Source organism: Micropterus salmoides, unplaced genomic scaffold, assembly GCF_014851395.1.
Source record: "Micropterus salmoides isolate LMB-PRFRI ecotype aquatic unplaced genomic scaffold, ASM1485139v1 Ms_hic_scaffold_4, whole genome shotgun sequence".
NCBI classification, from domain to species: Eukaryota; Metazoa; Chordata; class Actinopteri; order Centrarchiformes; family Centrarchidae; genus Micropterus; species Micropterus salmoides.
This window is the reverse complement of record NW_024043372.1, coordinates 30,627,922-30,652,687: the sequence shown is the minus strand read 5'-3', so window position 1 is coordinate 30,652,687 and position 24,766 is coordinate 30,627,922. Positions and strand designations below refer to the sequence as shown.

At 40.2% G+C, this 24,766-nt stretch overlaps 2 protein-coding genes and 2 non-coding genes across 7 annotated transcripts; 2 read left to right on the top strand and 2 right to left on the bottom strand.

Annotated features, from left to right (window-relative positions):
- Nucleotides 1–2,030: 2,030 nt before the first annotated feature.
- On the bottom strand, nt 2,031–17,370 carry LOC119886954 (inter-alpha-trypsin inhibitor heavy chain H3-like). 4 transcript variants are annotated; one of them, XM_038697963.1, is made up of 24 exons: nt 17,210–17,370; nt 16,943–16,972; nt 16,616–16,639; nt 15,348–15,502; nt 15,079–15,183; nt 14,783–14,945; nt 14,474–14,584; nt 14,169–14,297; nt 13,803–13,919; nt 13,544–13,712; nt 13,298–13,423; nt 13,029–13,210; nt 12,698–12,883; nt 12,457–12,596; nt 12,097–12,257; nt 11,909–11,935; nt 11,742–11,804; nt 10,921–11,046; nt 7,087–7,143; nt 5,779–5,892; nt 5,411–5,612; nt 5,116–5,288; nt 2,870–2,981; nt 2,031–2,722 (listed from the first exon to the last, which is right to left on the bottom strand). In XM_038697963.1, the coding sequence occupies exons 1-24, from the start codon at nt 17,321–17,323 to the stop codon at nt 2,584–2,586; spliced, it is 2,925 nt and encodes a 974-aa protein (XP_038553891.1). In that variant the 5' UTR covers nt 17,324–17,370; the 3' UTR covers nt 2,031–2,583. The 4 variants fall into 4 exon arrangements, with proteins under 4 accessions (XP_038553891.1, XP_038553892.1, XP_038553893.1 ...); XM_038697964.1 differs by lacking the exon at nt 7,087–7,143 and having other exon boundaries at nt 17,210–17,369; XM_038697965.1 differs by lacking the exon at nt 10,921–11,046 and having other exon boundaries at nt 17,210–17,369.
- Nucleotides 17,371–19,947: 2,577 nt separating this feature from the next.
- mustn1b (musculoskeletal, embryonic nuclear protein 1b) lies at nt 19,948–22,442 on the bottom strand. The gene is made up of 3 exons (XM_038695661.1): nt 22,304–22,442; nt 22,030–22,153; nt 19,948–20,423 (listed from the first exon to the last, which is right to left on the bottom strand). The coding sequence occupies exons 1-3, from the start codon at nt 22,310–22,312 to the stop codon at nt 20,308–20,310; spliced, it is 249 nt and encodes an 82-aa protein (XP_038551589.1). The 5' UTR covers nt 22,313–22,442; the 3' UTR covers nt 19,948–20,307.
- Nucleotides 21,273–21,344, top strand: trnae-cuc. Its single transcript has one exon. It is a non-coding gene; the product is annotated as a tRNA-Glu (tRNA).
- A 2,147-nt stretch (nt 22,443–24,589) lies between the features above and the next one.
- On the top strand, nt 24,590–24,661 carry trnae-cuc. Its single transcript has one exon. It is a non-coding gene; the product is annotated as a tRNA-Glu (tRNA).
- Nucleotides 24,662–24,766: the final 105 nt, after the last annotated feature.

Sequence of the window (24,766 nt, the reverse complement as noted above, 5' to 3'; positions counted from 1 at the left end):
TTTCACAGGTTTATAGATTTTGCAGAACAGTTTTGCACCTACAATGAATCAGTAGTTCCTATCTCAAGTATGCATGTTTTGATGATACTTGTCATTATTCTGATTAAATTGCCACCAAAATTTTCAAGAATGTTAAACAAGCATTGCTGTAACACACCTGGAAAGCAAGGTGTGGACCTAGAATCAGACTAAAGACTTAAGGCAGGCTTGAGAAAATAGTCTTGGATGTAATTAAACAAACAAAAAAAGTGGCAGGATAAAACAGGCAGCAGCAAGCAGGCAAGGTAAGCTGGTAGGCAACATAGAAAATCTGGCATACTGGAGTGGGAAACTAGTGGACGCAAGAGGAAGGGAGGAACAGAAGACAACGGCAAAATCTCCCTCTTGATCAAAATGCATTATTTCTTGCACTGTTGTGCAGTTCTTCTTTAATGGGTTTGTTGCTGTTGAACTTTGGTGCAAAATTGTTAATGTTTTGATCTCAATGTGAAACACAACCACCAACAGACAATTTCAAGCTTTGTTGACAGCGTGTTGACAGCGTGTGTCAAAATTTAGAAACAAATTTTCACATTTTCATGTGACAGCAAATGTTTCAAATAAAATTTTAGAACAATGTCTAAACATAAAAATGGCACAAAAGAACGATGAGAGTTGATGAAGTGCTTTCTTTTCTTTATTTTTAGCGTGATCAAAATAATTTGCACTTGAGACTTGACTGCTGTAAGAACAGTCAGAACTGAAGAAGTCCTTTGGATGAGGGACGAAATGTCTTCCAGTATCTTCAACCAAGTCCAGTTGCCCTTGATTTTAACCTTCGTTGGATAACTATGACCTGGATGACTGAGAATCTTCATAGACAGTAAAGTCACAAGAAATAACAAGGTTTTGAAATGCAAGCCATATAACTACATGGTTTGTTTTTTAACAGTTTTTAACATGAATTTACCGTCAGCTGAGCTGTCACTATGTTGCTCAGGTGGATGACCAGGTCATCACTGCTTTGGCATCTTTTCTTTCCGTTTCTGCGATGCTTCTCAGTTTTTCTGCACAGCCTTAGTAATTATGCCCTCTAAATAGATTTTCAGGGAAAAATACTGTTGTTGCTGCCAGATATTCAAAGCATGCAGTTCCTGCGAAAAGATTTTTGATGGGATAGATCTCTTTCGACGGCAGATACAGGCTTTTATGAACAGTATGTCAACTGACCAGTAAAAGACATTTGTTTACATGCAAATACTGCAAGTGTAGCATATTTTAAATACCTCTGTCAGAGCATCTCTACGGGAAATGACCAGCGCTCCCTGGGCCTGAGCTGGAAGCCAGATGAAGACACTAACCCACAACAGCACGACTCGGCACACCGCTGGCATGCCTTGGATATAGAAGAGTCTCTCCGCTGGCATGACTGAAAACAAGTGTGGAGGGAATTCGAAGGGATCAAGTCTCCTCATAAGACTTACACTCCACCCATATTATGACAATTGAAATTATGCTCATCTGGTCCTGACTTGCCTATCCGGTGTTCGTTTTACTGAATGCAAGAGTGCAGATTTTAGAGTTCTATTTTCCTATATTTATTTCTTCTCCACCTTTATTGTCACATACATGTTGTGAAATTCATTCTCTGCATTTAACCCGTCCCTCAAGGGATTAGTGGGCAGCCGATGTGCAGCAACTCCAGATGTATATATGAGTGCCACTGACTGTGTGTACCTAACATGTTTTCCCACACCATGGGAACCGGAGCACCCAGACACAGGGGGAACATGCAAACTCCACACAGAAAGGCCAGGACGACTGTGGTTTGAACCCACGACTTTCTTGCTGTGAGGCCACAGTGCTATCGACTGGACCACCGTGCTGCCCAGATAACCACCAGTGTTGATATTTCACATAGTAAAACAATATTCTGAGTCATTAGAGGACTTTTCCTTTTGGACTGTTTCATCATGAAGAAATGTTTCGCCACCACCCTTTAACATTTATTTGGTCTCATGTGATTGAGGAGTCCTACAGTAGACTTGACATGAATTGTAACAAACCTTTTTATCAGCTTGAAAACAGTTTGGATCCTGGAACTGAGTTGGCTCCTCAGATCAGACATAACAGGATTAAAGTAGGGTGTGTCATTGTCATCATACAAGGATTTTAGCATTAGCAAATTTGCAAGATAATAGAGGTTCTTAAAGTCAAACTTCTCTCGGGGGAGGGGAGGAAAAACCAAAGCAAATACGTGATAAATATTAAACTAAACCGTCTTTTCTATGTTACTAAACAATGTTGGAAACAATGAAAAATAAACTGAAATAAAATCAGTAAATCCATCTTTAATAACTGTCCCATTTATTTCAATACACGTGATTGCTCCCAGTACCTCTCAATATTTCGGGATTCTTATAATTCCTGCAATTACACTGACAGAAACTGTGAACTTGTCCATACAATGCCGTGTTGATATGAAGCCTGTTTCCCTTATAATGTTAAAAGTATTCATGGTGTAATTACCGGCAGATTTGAATATTTATTTAAAGAATTTGATGTGGATGATTTCTGTGGTAGACATTGATGTGTAACCTTTTTTTAAACTGTCTTAAAAAGGCCATAAACAATGTAGTCTGTTGCATCTCCATCAAGGATGCCTGTTCCATTATTGTGAATGAACCAGCAGGGAACATTTTCTCCGTTCTTCACATCCCCCCTGAAGTCTCTCTGCCAGCCTCTGTGGACAGAGATAGAAATGTCATGTAGACCAAATGATATGTTAAGTGCACATACAAAACAACAGCCATTTAGTCATTTAGGACACATTACATGCAAACTCTTCCACACTGAGATAGGACAAACTTCTCTGAAGCATTTAGTGTACCTGGTTACATTGAGCTCCTGTCCTTTCACATACATGGTGGCATCTGGTTTCTCTGGGACTTCACCTGGACGCAGGTCTGTCACCTCGTATTCAATCCCATGATAGAACTGACCTGGAGAACCATTTAAAGTAAAAAACATTTTAAAATATAATTATTCTGGTCCTGTATCTGTCCAGTGATAACTCCGAACTGCAGTAAAATCATGTGATATTTATTATACTGTAATGTCCCATATTTTTAAGTACGCCTCCGTTTCTACTGCATGAAGAAAGATGGTTAATGCAGTCAATTAATAAAATCTGGTTTTGACTTAAGAACTACTGTAAACCACATTTTGCCGCAAACCACCACAAACACCATTGCACCTTAGGATGAAAACAAAACCAGTGTCTGTTGTAACACTGCTTCCTGTCTTTGTGTGTTTTCCCACCTTTATGATTGTCTGTCCTGCTATAATGCGTGTCACCTGTGTCTAGTTCCATCTTTTAGTCCGTGTGTTTCACTGGTCTTTCGTCATTCATCTTCATCTCCTTGTCCTTTTCCCATTGGTTCCCTTGTGTTGGATTTCTACCTGTGTTTGCTAGACTTCTTTTGGGTTGGAATTTAGATTTTTGCCTGTGCCGACTGGATTTGTTTGGACTGTCCTTTTGACTCATGCCTGCCTCTACATCGCGTCAGCCTATTCACTTTTTGTGTTATTATAAATTAACTCCTATTAAACTGAATTGGGTCCAAATCCCTTGTATTTCTGTGTCTGTGTTTGGCTAAACATGACATAGGTAGTGTACAGTGCAATTTTAGAGTTTTTGCAGTGAAAACAGCTGCCTGCTGCATCTAAAAACAACACTGAGAGTGAATCAAAACAACAAACTGAAACTCAGTATAAAGCTCTAAAGCCAAGGGGAGCTACAGATTCAGGTGATACTTTTCGGTAGGTTCATAATTAAGAGTGACCCCTATCACACTGAGACATTGATTTCACATTGTTATTTGTTGTTGAATTATAGGGTGTATCAAGTACTCCTGTTAGCATGTCTGTCACATTTGACCAATCCCACTATAGGAAACTTGGTCCAGATATTCTGGCAACTTATCTGAGGGCTGACTGATTTTGTTGGTGTCAATTTATGTCAGTATTTTAATTATTTTGTGTGAATTCTGAAATTAAATCTACATAGCCTAACTACTTTTGATCTGCTATGATAGCGTTGTGGGGGAGTGGCTTCTTGGACTCCAGCTTCAAATGTTTTCTGAAAACCCTGAATCTTTTAGGAATATTTTTCATTTCACCTCAGTCTCTCTCTCTGGACTGGTAAATCAATGGAGCAAAAGTTATATTACTGTGGAAATATCGCCATCTAGCCTGAATGTCTGCCCTAACATTGTCATAGGGAGTTGTTTTCTTGTATGTGTCCATTCACTCCAGGTTTGTGAATTGCAGCTGTAACACTTAACAGAAATAGCCTAATATGCTTTTATTGCACACATATGAGTTGGATTTCAACCTGTGTTTGGACTGTCCTTTTGACTCATGCCTGCCTCTACATCGCGTCAGCCTATTCACTTTTGGTGAATAGGCTAGAACTATTAATATCAGCGAGTTGTGATGGTACTTCGGCTGCAGTCTTGAAGGGCTACCATTGGTTTTACAAGCCACCAGATGTCACTGTGTTTGCTAAGTAAATGTTCTTGGTCTAATATTCAATTCAATATTGACGACAACATTTACTTGGCACTGTTGGGGATCCTTCATTTACTATTAGAGCAGCCCAGATTATTATGGCATGGATTCACATGTAGCAGATTTGTTAGCTAAACATTCTGTAAACTCTAATCCAGCATAGTATAACAAAAACAGGTTTCAAGATTAGTAAAGCTGTTTATTTAGAATTCCTACACTACCTATGTAATGTGTGCCTGGAGTGCCTAACTTAAAAACAGGAACATCAAACAATTTTTGACTCTTTTTAGGTGGCAGGAGTGAAAATGAGTGATCTCAACATTCGGTTGCGTTTATGGTTTCACAACAAGGAGACAGTTGGAGAATAATTAGATACAAAAGAGGATGTAGGTTTTACAGGATGATTTTTTCCCCCTGGGCAACTATCATGTTTTTCACAAATGATGTACAGATGTACAGATTTGAGGCATTCTATCATCTCCAACAGCTTGCAATAATTGGGGGGGGCTTCCCAGGAGAGCATGGACCCCCCTAGGTTTGGGCGTCATGTGTGTCATGTTGTACCTAGCAGGCCGTGAACAGAAGGGGATAGGAGGTGGCTGTCCAGGGTGTAGAAACCCAAGTAGTCCCGGTGGTATGGGTGCTTCTCCCACACTTTGTGTAGCAGGATGACAAACTTGACTGAATCTTTTAGAGTTACTGTTAGGCTGTGATCCTTGGTCAAGGAAAGATCCACACTGGAGGAGAGGGAGATGATAATTATTCATCCTGAACTTGGTTTTATAATTCATATTATTCATGTAGTGTGACAGTTATCTTTTACTGAAGGAGATAACAGTGTGACGGCACAGCTACTCACTTGGGTCCTTTGAGAGAAGCTGCATCAGACCACAGAAGCTTAACCAGTTTTCCATCCTGGAAGACTGAGATGTCCCGAGTGCTTACCTCAAGCCTCACCCCCAGAGTCTGGTGGACAATGCCAAAACGCCAAAAGTAGGTGTTAATTTTACCATCAGGGGGAATCTTCTTATCGCCGATGATCTGGCCATTGACCAAAATACCTGAGGAAACAACACTGGATTCAGTCACTCACCGTTTAACTACAGAGTATGATTTACTGTCAGTGAATACATGTGAAGGAGAAAAATAAGAAAGTAACAATGATTCCAAGAATTGCATCTTATACTTGTCAAGGGGTATGAAAGTCATGCTGATAATCAGGCTGACCTGATTTTGGATCTCTGACCAGGTTGAAAATGGTTCCTGGTTTGTTGTTGATGTTGAAGCACAGAGCGTCTTCTCTGTCAGGGAGCTCTATAATGACATGAGGATCTCCATCCACTGCAGGTGACACCAGAATATCAACAATATGATTTTGTTTTTGCTATAGTACGGGCTCAACATGCTGATGATAACATTTCAACCAGACTAAGAGTCTTCAGCCATGCTAGAAACTGTTAGGCTGTACTTAGGCACAGGGCTTTAAACTAAATCCTAAGGTCAGCATGCTAACATGCATACAATGAAAGTGTTAACATGCTTTAAAAAACATGCTAATGTGCGTGTTAGTACGGAAGCCCTAAGTGGCCATTCATTCAAATATTTTTTTTACTCCCGTGTTAATGAGACAATTTTCTCGTGATCTAGAGTTAGCAAAACAGTAGTTTAACACAGGGGTCGGCAGGGACATTTCTCAAAAGTAATTTAAGTATCATGTTCAATGTGACTGGTTAGGTCAGTTGGTAGAGTGCAGAACTCATAGTTGGGATTGAGTGTTTGATCCTCATGGTAGACCAACTTTTTATATATAGATTATGAGAAAGATAAGAGTATACACACACACACACACAAACAACGAAGACTGTTGCTGGACTATGTGCATCCCTGTGATTGGTCCACATCCATCAACCTATGGACTTTTCATTTCCCCATCATTCACAGGCAGAGATAATTCCTGTGCTTTTCATTCAGGGGAATCCATTTAACGTTACACATTTCTGACAACTATTTCCAAAACGTTGAAATAGCTGTCAGGAAATGTGTGATTGGATTCCCCTTAATCTCTTCATAACAACTTTGTTGAAGACGATAATAAAAATAAAAAAACCCTCACAAAATAAGAAAAAGAAACTCATGAAGAACAGGAGTCAAACACACAATCCTTGGATTGCAAGCCCTGTGCTCTACCAACTGAACTAACCAGTGACACTAATAATCTGAAATTATCGTAAAGAAACACAGAAATTATCCCCTTATCACGGGAAAACAACACTCGCTACCTCGAGATCATGAGAAGATTATCCCGTTATCAAAGGAAAACGGAGTAAAAAAATATTTGAATGAATAGCCACTTAGGGCTTCTGTATGGTAGCATGCTGACATCTGTCGATTAAAGGTAGGGTTGGTAAGTTTGAGAAACTAGCAAGAAACAGCTAGGTTTTGAAAGTATCCAACTGAAAAACTTCCACCCCCTCCTTTCAGAGCTCCTTGCAAAGCCAAACCCCTAAAACATGTGCACGCACGTTGCGGACTCACCGCTCAGTTTGAGCTGGAGATCAGAGTGACGAGCGGAGAGCATTTTTGCAATGGCGCCTGAATCACGGGTAGAAAAACACCTAATTTTATCATTATGACAGTAAACAACTAACATGACTGTTAGTATTTACTATCAAGATAGATAGCCTGTTAATATTGTAGAGGATAAAATAGACTGACTTTGATTCAGTAATGAGCTGGTAGCTAACTGTTAGCAACTGATAGCTGTTGTAACATTAGGCAAAGCTAAAAACAGGTTGATACACATTTTACAGTTACCATCAGTTACACAGCACGAGTGTGAATTTTATACATTATTGTGCACATTAGAGCTTCCACGATGACAGCATTGTTGGCTCAGGGTCTGAGGAAATAGAGGCAGAGGACGGGGAGGATGAAGTGCAAACAAAGGAGCTCTAACAAGAGGACCTGCATCGAGCTTCAAGCTCAAACAATGGCATATGAACAGGTGTTTATATATATTATAATACATATATTAGTATATTATCTCCAAGTGTAATTGTCTCAGAGTTTATCTAGTGGTTGAGTCAAATTCCCCCCTATGCCCTTTGGGTGTCAAAAGTGACAAAAAGTGCTATATAAATGTAATCCATCACTATTATATGTTTATTATTTTTTACTGATTACACCACCACTAACTAGAGCTCTGCTTCAGCCATTGGCTCATCTGTGTTATGAATGTTGACCTGGCGTGTAAAGTCCTGTAAGAGAACAAACCCCTATTCAATAAAAATATCTAGCCCCGTGTGGTCACTCAGTTGGCACCATCGTTGAAAAGCCACGCAGATATCGGCTCCGGTCTGACCTCTCCCGGCTTTGTGGCGTCAGGACAGACTGAGTGCGCATGTAGGCGGCTCCTGTAGCAGCAGGGCTGGTAGCCATGGTAGCGAGGTAGGGTGACAGTCAACCAGCCAATAATTGGCATTCGCTCCAAATGGATCTGTGTTTATTGCAGCCCTGAGACGACTACAGACACCACAAATGTGGCTCATCTGTATGTTCCCAGCATGTGTGTCTCTTGATTAAAACACTATCAGAGATTGGTATGGGCTATATTTGCAGTTAAAATCGCAGGACAATTGATGATTGAAAGGCTTTTCAAATTCCAGTCACTGTAGAAATAACATCTGTATATAGGAACATATTGAGCTGGAGAACACAGGGCTTAAAGTTATCCGGCGCTGTGCCGGAATTCCGGCGCAAGGTAGTTTTTGTATTCGACAACATATATAAATATGTCGCTGGAAAATATTCTTGCTTTTTTTTTTTAACTGTTGCGTGTTATATGTGTGAGGCACCAGTCTTCCTCTGCACAGTTGGTGGCTCGCTGTCGGTGTATACACGAAAGAGAGGGGACTGGCACGTCCTGATTGGCTCATTAGCTATCGGAGGCCGTGGCCAGCACATGGTAGTTTCTATTTGGTCAATTAAGGTGTCACTCAAAAGGTCAACGTGTAGACGCTTTTTTGTTTACATGCTAGCTGTAGTTAGGCTAATATAAAGCGACGCAATAGCAGTCCGTGTATATTTATTGATATAATAATGTATTTTGAACTAAATATTTTACTGGATTGGATCGTCGGACCTTTGCCAACGTAACAAGGCCATTTTTGTCGGAATGTAATCCACTGGTGGAGTACAGCTTCACAGATATGTGGTGTCAATTTTGATAAGAGGCAGTGCTTGAAGTGGGCCACCAATACAAGTAAGTTACTTCTACATTTTATTCTTTGGCGTTCCGGGACTTTTCTTGCATGGGCTCTATGTGGCGCACATCTGTTCCCATTCTCGTCTGTTTGCTAATCTCTGTCGGAGGAGACAGAGCAGGTAGCTCATGCAGCCGTGAGCTCCCATGTGAATGGGGAGTACCAGCAGGGCTGGGCAATAAAACAATAATGATAATTATCGCAATATAATTTTCCTCAATAAAAAAACATGTTTAATAAGTGTTTGATTTAATTCATTTGAATCAAGAACAAATCAGCACTTTAATTTGTTGAGGAGGGTCTGAAAAAATATTACTTAATTGAAATTTACTTAACAAATCTGAGGTAAAACATTCAATTATGATTAAGTGATCCCACAGAATGACAGTGTAACTGTGGCACTAGCTATAAACAACGTGCTAACCTCGACAACCCAGCTGTATTTTAACATTAACTTAGCTCTTCTTATTAACTAGGCTTCTTACATGCTTGCTAATAACTTTTTAAAGCTGGGTGTTGGACAAATTTGTGCAGTGGTGTTCATGAGGGAGAGAGAGGGACGAGGGAAAGATGTGCTACGCAAAATAGCTACGGCGCTCTGCAATCAAATACGATTTTAAATAGGCCTAGCAAAAAAATAAATAAAACAAAATCGAAAATCAATATGTGGCGGTCAGCATTGATATTGTGGCGGGACGCCGTAAATGAATGAACGTATGGATCCACTGTTTGGCATTGAGTGTTTGTTCTGACCATAAAAATAGTTTAAAAACACAATTAACCATCTGGTTTCTTCAACTTTCACTCAGGAACAAAAATCTGCCTTACAGTGATTTTACATATATCATAAGAATAATCGATATTGAATGATGTTAAATGTTTTATCGTGATAACATTTTCGGCCGTATTGCCCAGCACCTATATTTTCCGCTTCAAGCACTGATTATAGGTGTTGGCAGAAAATGTTACCAGAATGCAGGAAATTAACTGTTTAATGCTCAAAATCTTCTGGGAGACATATAGGCTATCATATATTTCCACACTAAGTTTTATCAAACCAGTGTACAATTATCTTCTTGTCTTCTTCTTGTGAACCCAGAACTGTGTTTCTTCATGTTTCATGAGCTAAGTGCATGTCAGACCCCTAATCTGAGTCCCTATGTCCCCGTCAGTTTTCAACACAAAGTTACAGCTTGCCCCCTACCCTCCATCTTTGTCGTAAACCCTGAACACATTTCAGGCACAGAAAATTTTCTTGCTTTAAGCCCTGAGAACATAGGACCCTGTTAACATAGATGGTCCTCATTTATGAAATGTGCGTACACAAAATTTCCAGCGTTCCAGCGTTCCACGGTAACTTTGAGATTTAACAATATGGACGTTGGCGTATGGGACGCTCAAATCCTACGCCAGCTCAGGAGGTGGTGTTCATGTAGGCAAGTTTTGAGTTAGTGTGGAAATGCGCAAAAAAACTATTCCTAACACCACAAAACGCACTGACAAACTAAAAGATGATATATTATGACCCACTGTTAAAAAAAGTAGTTATAAACTTCAGTGTTTATTTTTGTGCAACATGGACTTCAATGTTTAATTTGTGTGACTTTACCAAAGCATTTGATTTGTAGGCATATATTCCTTCATTTGTAGTTTATTTGGGGTTGCTTTTATATCAGTGTATATCCAAACAAAAATAGGCTGTGACACAAATAAAAGTTGCAGGTCAAACTGACTATATTATTGCCTAAAAACGGAAAAATGCACGCTGCAGATTCACGGAACCAGCCACAAGTCAGCACCCAAATGCACATTCAAAATGCCATCTAAGGTTATTTATTATTTTTTGTCTTCAGTGTTTTGCTTTTCTCATTTTTAAGAAAATAATAAAATGTTTCTAAAGCAAAACGAGATTGGTTTGTCTATGTTTTTCTTGCTCAGCGTTTGACTCAAACAAAATGTAAGCATCATCCCTTGATGTCGCAATAGTAGGAATTGTAGCCGCTTCAACGCAAAAACTATAACTGCACTTAAACAGAATGATGGATGACAGTTAGGATAAATCTGTAGTCAGGCCTCAGCTATACCCAGTGGAGCCTGTGCGTGTTACCTGACGTTTCAGGGTTAGGCCCGGCAGGTGCCGGTGGGCCTCCCCCAGTCTGACTCTGACTCATCTTCACAGCCGAGACACGCCTTTTTGAGGTGATCTGTGAATGGGACCACTTTATTTTTTTACCTACAATAAAGAACAAGAAAACGCATGCTTAACTTGATAAATGTTCTTTCCTCTGCTGGAGTGCGCTTCTCAACCCCCACACTATTAACAGTCGGAACATGGGTCCATATTTGGTTTTTGTGGGCGCCTTTAATCCCACTCTTTAAACTCCCAAATAAAACAATTTTATTTCTTTCCACTTCCCTGGTGATGGTTCTCGATCTCCACCTTGGAGAAGTTCCTCTTCTTTGCCGTCTTCCGCGGGTCCATGGTGTAAAATGAGGGCGTGGGGGAAGCGGAAACTTGAATACATAGGGCATTTATCAAGGGCAGGGATTGCGTACACCTGGATTTCAAAGGTACGCACAGCTTCATAAATCACGCGGTGAGAGGAGTGTAAGCATGGCTATTACGCCAACATATACGCCTGTTTCTACGCAAGAATGATAAATGATGGCCAATGTGTGTCGGTAGTCCATCTAATAGTTGTCAAGATATTTCACTCAAAACCAAAACCCTGATATTCGCCAATCTACATACAATCTGCATGTTGAGATATTTCACTGCATCGATAAAGATTGGTGGTGCTGAAGGAAAGGTCAGTTCATTAGGACTCATCATCAAGATGCCGTGGTGGACTGACAGACCAACTGACTGACAGACTGACATTGTCATCCCTAGAACCATGCAGCTAGCAATGCTAAAAATGTACTTACCAAAATATGTGGGTGATTTGTGGTAAGAATGTATGTACGTTGGTGAGCTTGCAAATCCATGTGCTAGATACAAGAAGAATAACATTCAAGTTAAAAAGGAATACAGTGAAATGACTTAAACCCAAAAGTCTTTTTTTGCTATATGGTAAAACAAATGTCTGTCTTACCCACTCGTTCTGCCTGTTGCCTTTGCTCTGTCATGAAACAGATGGACAAAAAACAACTTGGAACATTCCATAGTTTAAAATGGAGCTCCAGCCTCTGCTGGTTTTCGTTCGTACTTGCGAATTACAATAAGGTTTTGCTTTGCAGCCATTTTCAGAATAGCTTGTCCAGCATAACTTTTTAATCTTACCCTCAGTAAGCTTGTCAGCAATGAAAGGGGTGTCTGGTCCATCCTCAGTGTCGGGCTTGGTGACCACCATGGAGGTGAGAGGTGTGACAAAGCTGTAATGCAGAGACATGTCCAGGGCCTTGGCTGTGGCGTTGTCTTTCTCGTCTGGGGCACCACTCTTGCTGCAAGAAGGAAAATATACTGAATATGCTAAAATATACTTGCAACACAGACTCTGGCATTCAGAAAATGGCACCTATGAATTAATATTACAAGATTTATCATGAGCTAACACTGTTTTTCAAGAGACCAACGGGAAACAAAGACTGTCAAGCTAAAGCAATTTCGGTCTCAGCCTTGAGTGAAATGACTCTGACTGACCTCTTCTCCATTAGCTGCTGGATAGTGAGATAGGCCCACAGACGCTCTGTGAAATCCCCAAAGATGTACTCCTCATCCGGGTACATAGCGTCCCAGTCCACAGTACTGGCCTGACCCTGCACCTTGAAGTCCTCCTGAAACTACAGGGGGAGAGTATAAGAAATGAACAGATTAATAAACACACATCTTCTCTCCACCTCTGCATTGTCTCAAAAAATTCCGAGATTTCTTTTCTCCTCACCCCCTGGCCGAACACTTCTACCAAGAAGTTGTCCAGGTCATTATCGATTAGCCGACCGGCCACCACGATCTCTGAGCCATTAAACAACTGGTTGAAGTTGTTGGTGGTCAAGAAGTCCACTGCGTTGTCAGGATAACGCAGATCCACCTCTGAAAGCAGAGGACTGGACACCTCCTCATAGAAACCCTGGGAAATATGCATACACACATTGTATTACAAGTGTTATAATAAAGTTTTATTCAAATTTTATTAAAAATACTGATAAGATAAGGAATGTGGCATAAGTGGAACTACTGGCTCAGATATGTATTCATAGCCAAGAACTCTCCACCTGAAGTTGAAGTGTTGCATCTGAACCCTCATAAATTCTGCGGGCCAGTCCCTTGTTTTGTTTGCTCATCACATCCAGGAAGGAGTAATCCACATCATCTCCAAACCCAAGACAAAACAGAGACATGTTTCCTCCAATAGCAGAACGCACATTCTCCTGGATCTTCAGGGGGTTAGACTCTCCTTTAAACGCACACAGACAAGATGCAGAGATGTATGAAACGAATATAAAGTTCATTGATCAATGTTCTACAGTATATGCACGCCCACCATAATTTGGCATTCCATCAGTCAGTAAAATAATCATATCGATGCTCCTCTCTGGGAGCTTCTTCTCCTGCCTGTCTTTGACCAGCATGTTCACACCTCTCAACACTGCATCATTGATGTTGGTTCCTAGAAGGAAAACACACAACAAATTGAGAAAAAAGTATAGTGTGAGAGTGTATTTCCATTACTGAGGGAGTAAAGATGACATTTAGCCTAAAAGCTAGTGTCTCTTGTTTTTCTATTAACCTCCTAAGTCTTTTATGTTTTGGACATAGACCATGGCTTCAGACACATTTTCCTGTGTTGCTTTGGTAAGTGAATCCTTCCAAGAATCGATATTGTGATCAAACTGGATGAGGGCAAAGTGGTCGTCCTCGTGGAGGTCTTTGAGGATGACCAGCAATGCCTCTCGTGTCTGCAAAGAGTTATGAGGTCAGAGGTCAAAATGTGCGCATGTGGGCGTCAATAGATCAGAACCACATTAACAGTCTGAACAGTCTCTCACCTGTGCCATCTTTCTTCCACTCATTGATCCACTCCTGTCAATCACAAACACCACATTCTTTGGGACTCTGGGCAGGTCAGGGGGGGCAAAGAAGTGCACAAAGTATCCGTTCACAATCTGAAGGGAAGAGAATCATAAAGAGCAGGAATATACATGAATGAATGAAGAGGCAAAATGAGAATGGCAATATTTGTTTTTCCCTCAAATAAAGTTGATTCATTTCATGTTGTTGAGCAATCTAATCACAGATTCATCAATTTTATTTTAGAGCTCAACATTAATATGAATCTGTATAGGGTTACATGTAAAGACTGATTTAAATGAGCATTCTGCAGACACTGAGTACAGTATTTGGTGCCAGCTGACCTGAATGTCCCCGAGGCTCTTTGCTCGGTTCACGTCATATTTGATGACAAAATCTCCATCGATGAGTGTTCCATCACAACCCAGACACTTTCTCTGCTGCTCGATAGTTGGTGAGAAAGAGATGTGTGCCTGGCCAATGGGATATGTACGATCAGTTAAGCTCATTCTTGGGTGACCAATTTTTTTGCATGTTAAGAAAAGGGAAGTGAGACGGAGGTCATTTTGAAAACTGAGTTGAATTCAGGAACTGCAAGACAGGCAAATAATCAGAGACAATTTGTTAAAGGGCCTGATGTATCACATACCTTTTTGTCTGTGACCGTTTTCTCCACCAGAGGGAGCAGTTCATTGGACAGGAAGGTTGCATGGGTGTCAACATAAGAGATGCCCTGAGGCTCATAGATGTTTGTCACAATCTGTCTCCACACAGGCAAACACACACACGCAAACACACACAAACACACACAAACACACACACACACACACACACAAACACACACACACACACACACACACAAACACACATCATTTGTAAGGTAAACCACTCATTTAGAATTTGTGATATCACAAGGAAACCATCAAGAGTTAGGATTTTAACATGAACATGGATTCACCTGAAAGTCCTGGACCAGTTGTTTGGGTTTCACTCTAATCAGAATCTCATACTGGCCCAGTTTTCTCTGAAGGAGCTCCTCGTAGGTCAGAATGAAAGTCACGTTACTATTGCCTGCAATGTTGACAGACACCGAAAACTTCTCCATCTTTCTTCCAGAAACTCTGTAATACAACACAGACATAATTGACTGCCTATAAGGTAAAATGATCAATTTAGGAAGTCCATAAAAATTTAGATACTATACTGTGGTACTACAATACTGGGTTTATGTATTTTTCATCTTGACTGACTCACTTGACCAGTCCAGCCGTCTGCCCAGAGGAAACGGCCTTCTCATACTGTTTCTTAGCTTTCTCTTTCTCCTTCACCTCCCCAACATACACCTGACCTTCAATTTCCCTTTGAGGCACAAAAATGGAGAACGACATTAAGCAAACACTAGAACACTGGACTATATCATCAAGAAAAATTGGCCTTAGTGCACATCTGGGAAAGGAAGGATATGTCACACACAAATGGTCTTAATGCGGGTCTAAATGTGGAGAGAGTGAAGACAGACTGACATGCTGAAGTTGGTGATGAAGGCGGTCTTGGGCAGCTCCACTTCAAAGAAGATTTCCTGGGAGGAGTTTGCTTTGTTCAGAGCCTTGGTGGTCATGACGGTGTGGGCGAAACGTGACGTCACAGTGCAGTCCACTGTCACACTGTACACCTCCACCTGAGACACAAAGAGAGGGGGGAAGAGATGGAAAGACTCAAACACTAATGGATATTTTTTAGCAAAAGAAAATGAAATGAATTTGTTTATTTAACAGGGGCAGTTAGCTGGATAGCAAAATTTCATCAGCAGTCCTTGTGCAGGGAAACCCAGAAAAGAATAATGACATCAAATCGTACAGGGTAAAAGCACTTTTAGTTAAAAGCATTACATCATACAATGTATGACAGCAAATATATGACAGCAATGATACCACGTAGGCTTTTAGTCCAATATTTTGAGTGTTCTATTGTTGTATTGTATTGTACTGTACATGGGCCTAAGAAAGTTTTTTTTTCCTGCTTGGGATCAATTGGAATATTTATTTCAAAGTGATGGTTCCAGCATGTGCTGTGACTGGTGCCAAAGAAAATTATAACAGCTTGAAATACAAGACATTATGTCACTGATTCCACTTTGGGAGTGTTGTGATGAGGGTGGGTGAGTCAATCTGGGCGCTGTATGATCTAAGCAGGGATAGTGTGGGTATTTCACGGACAGAACTCTTTTTCAGTCAGTTCAGTTATTCTTAATCTTATTTTTATCAGTCTTTTATTGACAGTCTATTCACCTTTTCTTTTATTTGCTGACAGTTGAGGACCAAAACAGTCTGAACAGTGTTGTTAAGATGTGTTTACTGGATTCAAACAGAGGGTTCAGAAATTAATTTTGTGACCAACAAGTCATAAGCATAACAATGGGCATATGGAACCTACATTTCATGTGAATTCTCATTGCTTCCTTTAGCTTTGCTCTACCTGCCTGTAAGTAATTGCTACTGTAATTCCTATATTCCCTCTGCTATATAGGTTTTTTTCTTATATTTTATATGCATGTATTTGTATTTATTACCAGTTCCAAATGTAGTTTCTAAGCTTATAGTCTTTTTACTTGTAAGTTTGGTGACTGATTTTCCTTTCTTCTCCTATCTATTGTGCGTTTATTTGTTGTACTGGCTCGTGAGATGCTGCATACGATTTCCCTTGTTAAATAAAATTGTACTGAATTGAAAACATTGGATAATCTAATTTCATCAGTAACATCAACAGAGATACAAACAGTTCATTGACCTACCGTGGCCTCATTTGCACTTCTTTTCTGTAACAAAAAAACAAAGAAAAAGGAGATTTAGATTTAGATAATCTAATTTTAAGACTGCACAAGGCTGTCAGTTTTAACTGCCACTGTTGTTTAATACTATTTAATTGAATTATCTAGATGCCTCTTTAAAAATAGCCTTATTTATTTTGTTTTAAGTTATGTAAGTATGACTCAATAACCAATACTGGTATTTAGCAATGAACACAAGTTTGGTAAAAAAAAAAAAAAAAAGGTACAAGCAGAAGGATTTTTACATTTTCCCCATAATATGAAAGGACTCTAACAGTTTCTGCCAAATACCTGCAATGATCTGGCAGCTCCTCTTGTCTCCTGAAATACAAACACAGCAGGGTGAACCAACATGTTGGCAACATATTAGAAAGAAACACTTGCATAACCTAGCTTGTAAGACTTTACTTTCTGTGTTGCACACATACATTAATTATACACACTAGTGCTACTAAATGTGGAGCCAGATCAAATAAATACAGGCAAAACTGAACTACAAAACGATGTGATTACAAGATTATAAGATCAGAGTACAAAAACATCAGTGAGGGAAGTTACCTGCGGAGCTCCATGGTACCCGGAGATGACCAGAGCCCCCTGGGCCAGGCCGAGCAGCCAGAAGCAGGCGCTGCCCCACAGCAGCAGCAGTCGCACACCCAGCAGTCCAGACATGACCAAACCTCCACTGAACACTGGCTCACTTCACTGCTGAGAAAAACTCTCTCTGCCCAAGGGGAGGGACACAAAGTGTGAGTGTGTGTGTGTTGTCCTGGAGTATTGACCAACAGAGCTCAATGTGCAGCAGGCTCTGAGGTACAAACGGTGCTTGTAAGGCTCAAAGTAAATGCCTGCACTCATGAAACTATGTGACTGCTGGGTAGGACACCAAACTTGCACCTAACTAGATGTTTGGAATCAATCAAAGCATCAAGTCAAATGAAAAGTGGTCTTAACGTTTGTGAATAATCACCGGACATGAGACTAAAACGATTAATTTCATTGATTGATTCATCAACGTCTGATAGATTTGCTCCACTCACAGTACTGTATCAAAATCAGACAGACCCTTGTATGTTTTTTGTGGGAAGGCATAGTGCATGTAGTTGAATTAGACCACTATGGTGTTATACAGGGACAAACAAACGTGACTACAAAGTGTGTTTGAAAGTAAATGTGAGCATCATAATGCACATAAAAAATTGTGACCACACTCATCTCTACAAATGTAGATTTAATGTTTGGCTGATTATCAGAATCAAGTTTATTGCCAGGTAGGTTTTACAAACAATGAATTAGCCTTGGTATCTTGGTGCATCACAATAAACATAGTAAATAGAAAATATAAAGAAAGACAAAGCAAGTACTGCAAGTCAAGACAAGAAGAGGAATATAATTAGTAGTTCGGCCACTCTCAACCTTGTGAACAAACATATTATTTTCCTGCTTAGACCAGCTGTACTCTGCTCTGGAATCTGACCCAAACACAGACAGGATCAGGCAGACTTCATCAGGCAGACAAGATTAGTTAAATGACTTATCAGATAGGCAGTGGATAACTGTATAGTTAGGCAGGCAAGGTTCAAAACCCGAAGGCAGCATTCCAACAGGCAAACATCAAACAACATATCCATTAATCGGGCAAAAGTTCAAACTGGCAGGCATAAATTGGTTCAGGGCTGCTGGAAAAAGAATACAGGTTCTGGCTTGAAGGCAAATGTATGATGCTCAAAGCAACTTTCACAATCTGGCAAGGAGAGAGCAGGAATGGGAAGTACCTGGAGGGCTGGTGAGGGAGAGTGGAAACAGGTGTGTATTTGGGTGTGGCAGTCAGGTGATGGGAAAAGGAGGGAAAGTCCGAGGGCATCAGGGGCAAGTTCAGCGCCGACAAAACGTGGAACCGTCCATGCAGGCTTTGGTCGGCTTCACTGTTAGATCTCTGGCTTACCCCCTAGAGAATGATAGTGAATGTGTTTGAGGATTTGGGAAGGGCTCTGGGTCTCAGGGCAAAAATGAGTAGCCTTACAGACCCCTGTTTCTCTGTGTATTGTGTATATGCTGTGCATATTACAGTACTGAAACAGCCACAGGTACTGGACTTTTTTCATTTTTGTAAAGCAGAGCATTTGATTTATTGATTGCTGTTGGGATGTAAAAAGAATTTCAACACATATAACAAAAAATGTTTCCGAAAAACATTACGTACCCCAGCTTTAACCTGCAATAACAAATAGTTAGGCCACTTCTCCTCTGGTTTCTGTATGTTTATGAAGCAGATTCAAAATGCACTGGGATGTGTGCCAATTTGGTTGAAACATTTTCATCTCGTCTTTGCGTCATTTCGGGCATCTCATTGCATCTTTCCATTGGCTTTGAATAAATATGCTCACAGTTTCTGAACACACAGTGAATATATACACTCTCCTTTTAGCTCTGCTGTGGTCTCCACCACAAACATGTCTTTAGTTGCTCAATGCTACAGTGAGCTCTGTCCGCTGTTTGGGGTGGAAAACATCTACCTGCTCCTGTTGAAAACAGCGCTTATGAGAGTGGTGAACACTAAAGTTGTGAGATGGAAAACCGAATCATTGAGCTGAGAGACCCTTAAACTCTCTGTATAGCTAAAGCGAACAGCAGTTGGGTTTTAATTCTCTGTGGGTTTGTCACTACGAGCAACCATTTTGACCATTTTCACATAAATGTTGTCATGTAATCCATAGTTAATATAAAAATACTAAATATAGAAGCTTTTAATTACCATGTAACATTGAAATTGCCACATTGTGGACCCTTTTCTCCCCTGAGGATCTTGGGTCCAGGGGTAGTTGCCTGCTTTGCTGGAATTTTCTGTAGTTTATTTAATTAAAACTTAATAAATATGAATTTAAAATGACAAAGGAATCATCACACTATAGCTGAATTTAATACAATAAGACACATCATAATTCATAATTAAAAGCTACATGTACAACTAACACCTTTGTTCGTAACACTTTCCTCTAGGCATGGCACACGCCATCCCAAAACCTCAAAAACTTGGAAGTTTGAATAATTTAGAGGCACTGACTTTGTCGGTACATAAGAACTCGCATTGACTTTCAAATCAGACTAAGATTAATCATCATATGCCTGCTATTGATATTCTACTTCCCCCACTCATTTGCATGTGAATGTAAACAGATACTATTTGATCGTGCTGTTGAAATGGAGGTGTGCTTTCAAGCCCTAAATACATCCGATAGAAAAGACCCACCTTTTGTGGTTCACAACTGACAAATAAAAAAAATTGAATTCCAATACAGGGGAAAATAATTTATTTAGGAAAAATGTTCAGTTAAAAAAATGAACAAATAAGCAATTGTTTTAGCAGTCTTTGTCAACACTGATAAATACAGGTAAAAAGTAATTTACAGCTCATCAGCTACATGAATCCAGTCCTAAGCCACATCTGATAGTCAAAGATACTCAAAGTACAATAACTGCTTACATAAATGTAAACACACACCCACTGGCACATAGCTAGCCTATCTTCCTCTCTTAAATCCAGATTCATTAAAAACTTTTTTTTGCAATGCATGTTATGCAGCATCACCACTGACTCAGAAACCTCAAGACTTCAGCGCGTTTCTTCAGTGCTATCGTTCCATCATGCAGTGTGTCTACTTGCTGAACACACTAGCTCCAGGAGCTCTGGTATCAGCAGGCTTTTCCAGGGCCGTCTCTGTCCCCGTCCTCACACCGCTGAACACAGACGGCGCAGCTTTTCCCATACGTTCTGAACACAGACACAGATATATATGGTCAGAAAGGCAGATGCTTAAAATGCTAATTCTACTTCACGCCTTTGAGGGGAGGTATGTAAGAACACAAATGTCTGCAACAACTGTTTCTGTTTCATTTCATTGCTCTGCTGGTCTTGTGTTTAGGATACAGTGCTCTCGGGAGCTGGCTCTCATTCCCTGTTGAATAATATGGAATTTCATGTCTTTACAGTAAAAACTGCCTCTTCCAGCTCACATGATTATCAGGCAGATGGTATAGGGTGCCATCCCTCCGAACCAGCAGGTCATTTGTGCCTACTAGTATCGGATTTCTTAAGAAACAGTGAGATAATAAGGAGAGTTGCACCTTAGTATAACTTCTATAGCACTTTATTATGCACATGCAAACACACGAAATCACAAAGCCTATACTCCCAAGTAATAGTCAAAAGTGATTTTCGGCTCACTGACTTGCACATCTGTATTTGATTCCCTTACTATTGAGGCCTACAATATGTGAAAAGTTGTGAACAGGTAGGGCTTGTATTAACGGCAAAGTACTCCAGTACAGTAGGCTATTATACAAATAGCCTACTGAACAAAACTGTAGGCCTACTGAAATTGAGTATTTATTAGAGTAAAAGTTTTACATTCCACCAATGACTGTTTAGCACGACTTCACTGTTATCTTTGCTGTTGAATGTAGTAAGCTGCCAAACTCATCCCGCCTCCTGTCTGCGGGGTTAATAATTACAATTTTCGTGACAGCGGCCAGATGCACAACAATAACTAGCAGGTGCAACTTCACTAAGAGCTGTATGTTGTCCCTTTGTGATAAAGGATTGCAGGACATATTGTACCTCTCCCTGGTGGTCTAGTGGTTAGGATTCGGCGCTCTCACCGCCGCGGCCCGGGTTCGATTCCCGGTCAGGGAATGCACTTTTGTTAATGAGTCGATAATATACTTCCTCAAAGAAATGGCAATGTTTTAGACTCATTGATGTACTTCCTCAGTGATGTATGCACTAAATACATGGAAAGTTATTTTTCATGCTAGTTTCTACTTTTCACAGTGTGGTATTTTAAGTCGAAACTAGCATGTAAAATGATTTTCAAAGAAGAAGAATTTATTTTCACATTTCCACAAATCTATGTTTATTAATTTCTGTATTTCAAAGCATTTATTTAATAATTCAATTATGCATTAAAGTATTATTTATTTCAGTTTTGATTTATTTCATTTTATTATTCATCCATTCAAATATTTATAATTTTTTGTGTTTATTTCAGCATTGTTTGATGTGTTTATTATTGACAAAGAAGTCATCTTTTTTGTTTTTTAATGGTAGAGGCCAATGAACCATAGCATTTGGAAACAGTGACATGTAACATTACTCAACATCAGTCTCTTCTATTTAAGTTGTTAAATCACATAGTTAAGCGATATGAAACTGTCAAGAAGTGTGATATTCTACAGGCCAAGCAGGAATAATACAAACAAATTCTAAGTGGAGAAACATTACATTTTTAAGGATGGTACAATGTTAACATCTGACACGGTGTTACGTCACTTGTCTTGTATTTCAGTAACTAACAGCATTAGTAAAGGGCTTTACTCACCACACTCCACCATGACCTCATAGGTCTTGCTCTTGACCTCGCCCTTCAGTCCCAGTTTACTGCGAGCTCCTTTCAGGTCCTCCTCCTTCATTGGGGGACGCTTTTTCTTCTTCACCTCGCCTGGCTGGGACAAAGTAAAGAAAGAAGGAAAGATTACAAATATTAAGGGTGAAAAAGAAAGCAAAGAGTGTTAATAATTGGTCTTCACACCAAAAGCACTGTGTTCAATTTCTGTAAACAATCAAAACAGCATGTTTGATCTGATGTAGTTTACCTGTGACATGGTGATTGAAGTTGGTGTACTGATTCCTCTTTCCAGTGTGGTGGATTCAGTGGTTGTTTTCCTAGCGTGTGTCTTTGTCTCCCAGCAAGCCTGACATTATATATAGTCCTGGTCCAGACCCATATGAGTCAGTCAGACCCCCTACCCTCTGTCCCACTCTGGCTGTTGTCAGTGTGTATAATTAGGTGTGACGTGAGGGATGGTACAGCTGGAACGGGTCTCCCATCTTTTACGATAAGCTTACAGGCCAACAGCTGATAATTCCGGACACAACACAAGGGGCTGTCTGCCTCCTCCTCCTCCCATGCTGACCCTGGCAGAGATAGCCCCTATTTTAAATGTTGGTGTAAAACTTGGCATTAAAAGGGGAATAAAGAGTGTCCACCGCCCAGTAACACCTCCCTTGCAACTCCAGTGGTTGGGACTCTGCCTGCTCATTGCTGAAACTTGATTTAAGCCTGAGAGAATGTCTTTTAGGGTCTTTTAAAAAAGCATTTCAGATAGTTAAAAAAAAAGAACTAATAAAATGGAGGATGAACCAAAAAGAGAACACTGTCCCACTGTCTTGTTTTAGTTACATAAAGGCCACTGGTGTGCTCCTAATGTGAGTAATAGCCAACAAGCAGTCGTCAGGTCACATCTGGCCTCACAACATAAACCCCAATAGATCTTCTATATGTACCAGTAACTAATAAATAATAAAGCTAAAAGTAATAGCTCTAATAGCAACAATCAGGTGCTAAGCAAACAAATAAATAACAACAAATATGCACATCATTTTTGCAAAGGCAGGTCTACATTAAGATAAACAAATTGAAGTGTGGATTGGTGTTGAACTTTAGCACCTATAACAATTTCTTTCTGCTGAAATCCCTAAATTTTTATGTGGATAAATCTATAATATTTTAAGATGTGTTTTGTTTATTTAATGTACATAATATATGTGACACTCCATTTCAGATTTTCTTTTGTTTCCATTTTGTGTTTTTGTTTTCATTTATTGGATTCTCCTGAGGACAAGGTATATCATGGGCTGAACAAGTAAGCAAACAGTTAAGACAGTAGCAGTCATAAGACTTGGCCAAGGAGGGTAAAATCGAGCAACTGATTTTACACTCCTTGGGTAACTATGACCTGGATGAATGAAAATCTTCACAGGCAAGACTTGGCATCATAATCTGAAATTGAGGAGTTTACCATGTGGTGATGGACAAACTGACTCACTATTTTAATTTGAAGGACAAGCTCAGTGACGCAGAGAGAATCTGAAAGCCTGCACACTCATTCAATCACATCACAGCGCCAGGATAATCTTACACACTGAGGGGATAAATCTTTAAATCGGGACAGAGTCCTGATCATAAGTAGAGGTATTGTCGGTGGATGGGGGCGGCCAACCCAGGGTCTTTTTGTAACGTAATGTTTGTGTGAGCACAAACATTTAGTAGAATGGCTGATCCGGCACCAGCGAAGCAGACAGACTCTGGACTTTTGGAGCGAGTCTGAGGTCATGTAAACATGGTTAATATGACCTTGTAGCAGGTGGGCGAAGCTCTGCCCCCACTGTGCTGAGAGTCTAGCTCCGCCCCCGGTCCTGATTTAAAGATTTATAAACTTTGAGGAATGAAAAAGATCATATCATCTCACTCCTCACGTGTATGATTATTCCCTATGAATCTGGTCAAAGTTGCCATATTACCCATCTGCTGTCTCCCAATAAAATACACGTTTGTGCAGGTGTTATATATAATACTTTCCAAGTGCACAGCTTAAGGTAATGAGCATTACTAAGTCTGTTAAATATCTCTCTCAACCTCCTCTAACAACTTTAACTATGATATTACAACTGTACTTGCAGACAGTGTTGGGATGGAGGGAAAAAACAAACACAAGAAATGATATGCTAGTCTCAGGCAGCAAGTGAGATCACGGCATACAAAGTGGAGAAGTGGTGTTTGTGTTTTAAGTGAAGCTGACGAAGCCGGGTTGTAATGTATTTTGTAAGCGCTTCTGAAGGTTGACCATGACTCCTCCTTACGGTAATTTGTGAGAACCTATAAGTGGTCTACTAGCTGGACCTATTTTTGGACACACAATCCTGTCTGGAGGTCGGGTGGCTGTAATGGCGACTGCAACTCTGGGGGAAGTGGTAAAGAAAGAATCAGCAACGCCAACCATTCTGTTTACTCCATAGACTGTATATGGTTTAGACATACAATGTTTCAGTTAGGCAGTGTCATTTTCCTTTCTGGAACATGTCTTCCCTAAATCATACCTTCCCTGGTGGTCTAGTGGTTAGGATTCGGCGCTCTCACCGCCGCGGCCCGGGTTCGATTCCCGGTCAGGGAACGCGATTTTTGTTACATGCTTCCTCAAACAAGCGATGTTTTAGGAAGAAGGAAATATGACACCATTATCGATAAATACAAACAAAAATAAATGAAAAACCGCACA

Excerpts from the sequence above, each read along its gene's own strand:
- mustn1b (XM_038695661.1), bottom strand. Across the intron at positions 20,424-22,029 it reads TGAGGTCATGGTGGAGTGTG|AACGTATGGGAAAAGCTGCG; the intron begins GTGAGTAAAGCC and ends GTCTGTGTTCAG.
- LOC119886954 (XM_038697963.1), bottom strand. The coding sequence starts at position 17,323 with ATGTCTGGACTGCTGGGTGTGCGACTGCTGCTGCTGTGGGGCAGCGCC. Across the intron at positions 12,884-13,028 it reads ATGCAACACTTCAACTTCAG|GGTTTCTATGAGGAGGTGTC; the intron begins GTGGAGAGTTCT and ends CATATTTCCCAG. Across the intron at positions 5,613-5,778 it reads GGTCAGAGATCCAAAATCAG|GTATTTTGGTCAATGGCCAG; the intron begins GTCAGCCTGATT and ends TTGTTTCCTCAG.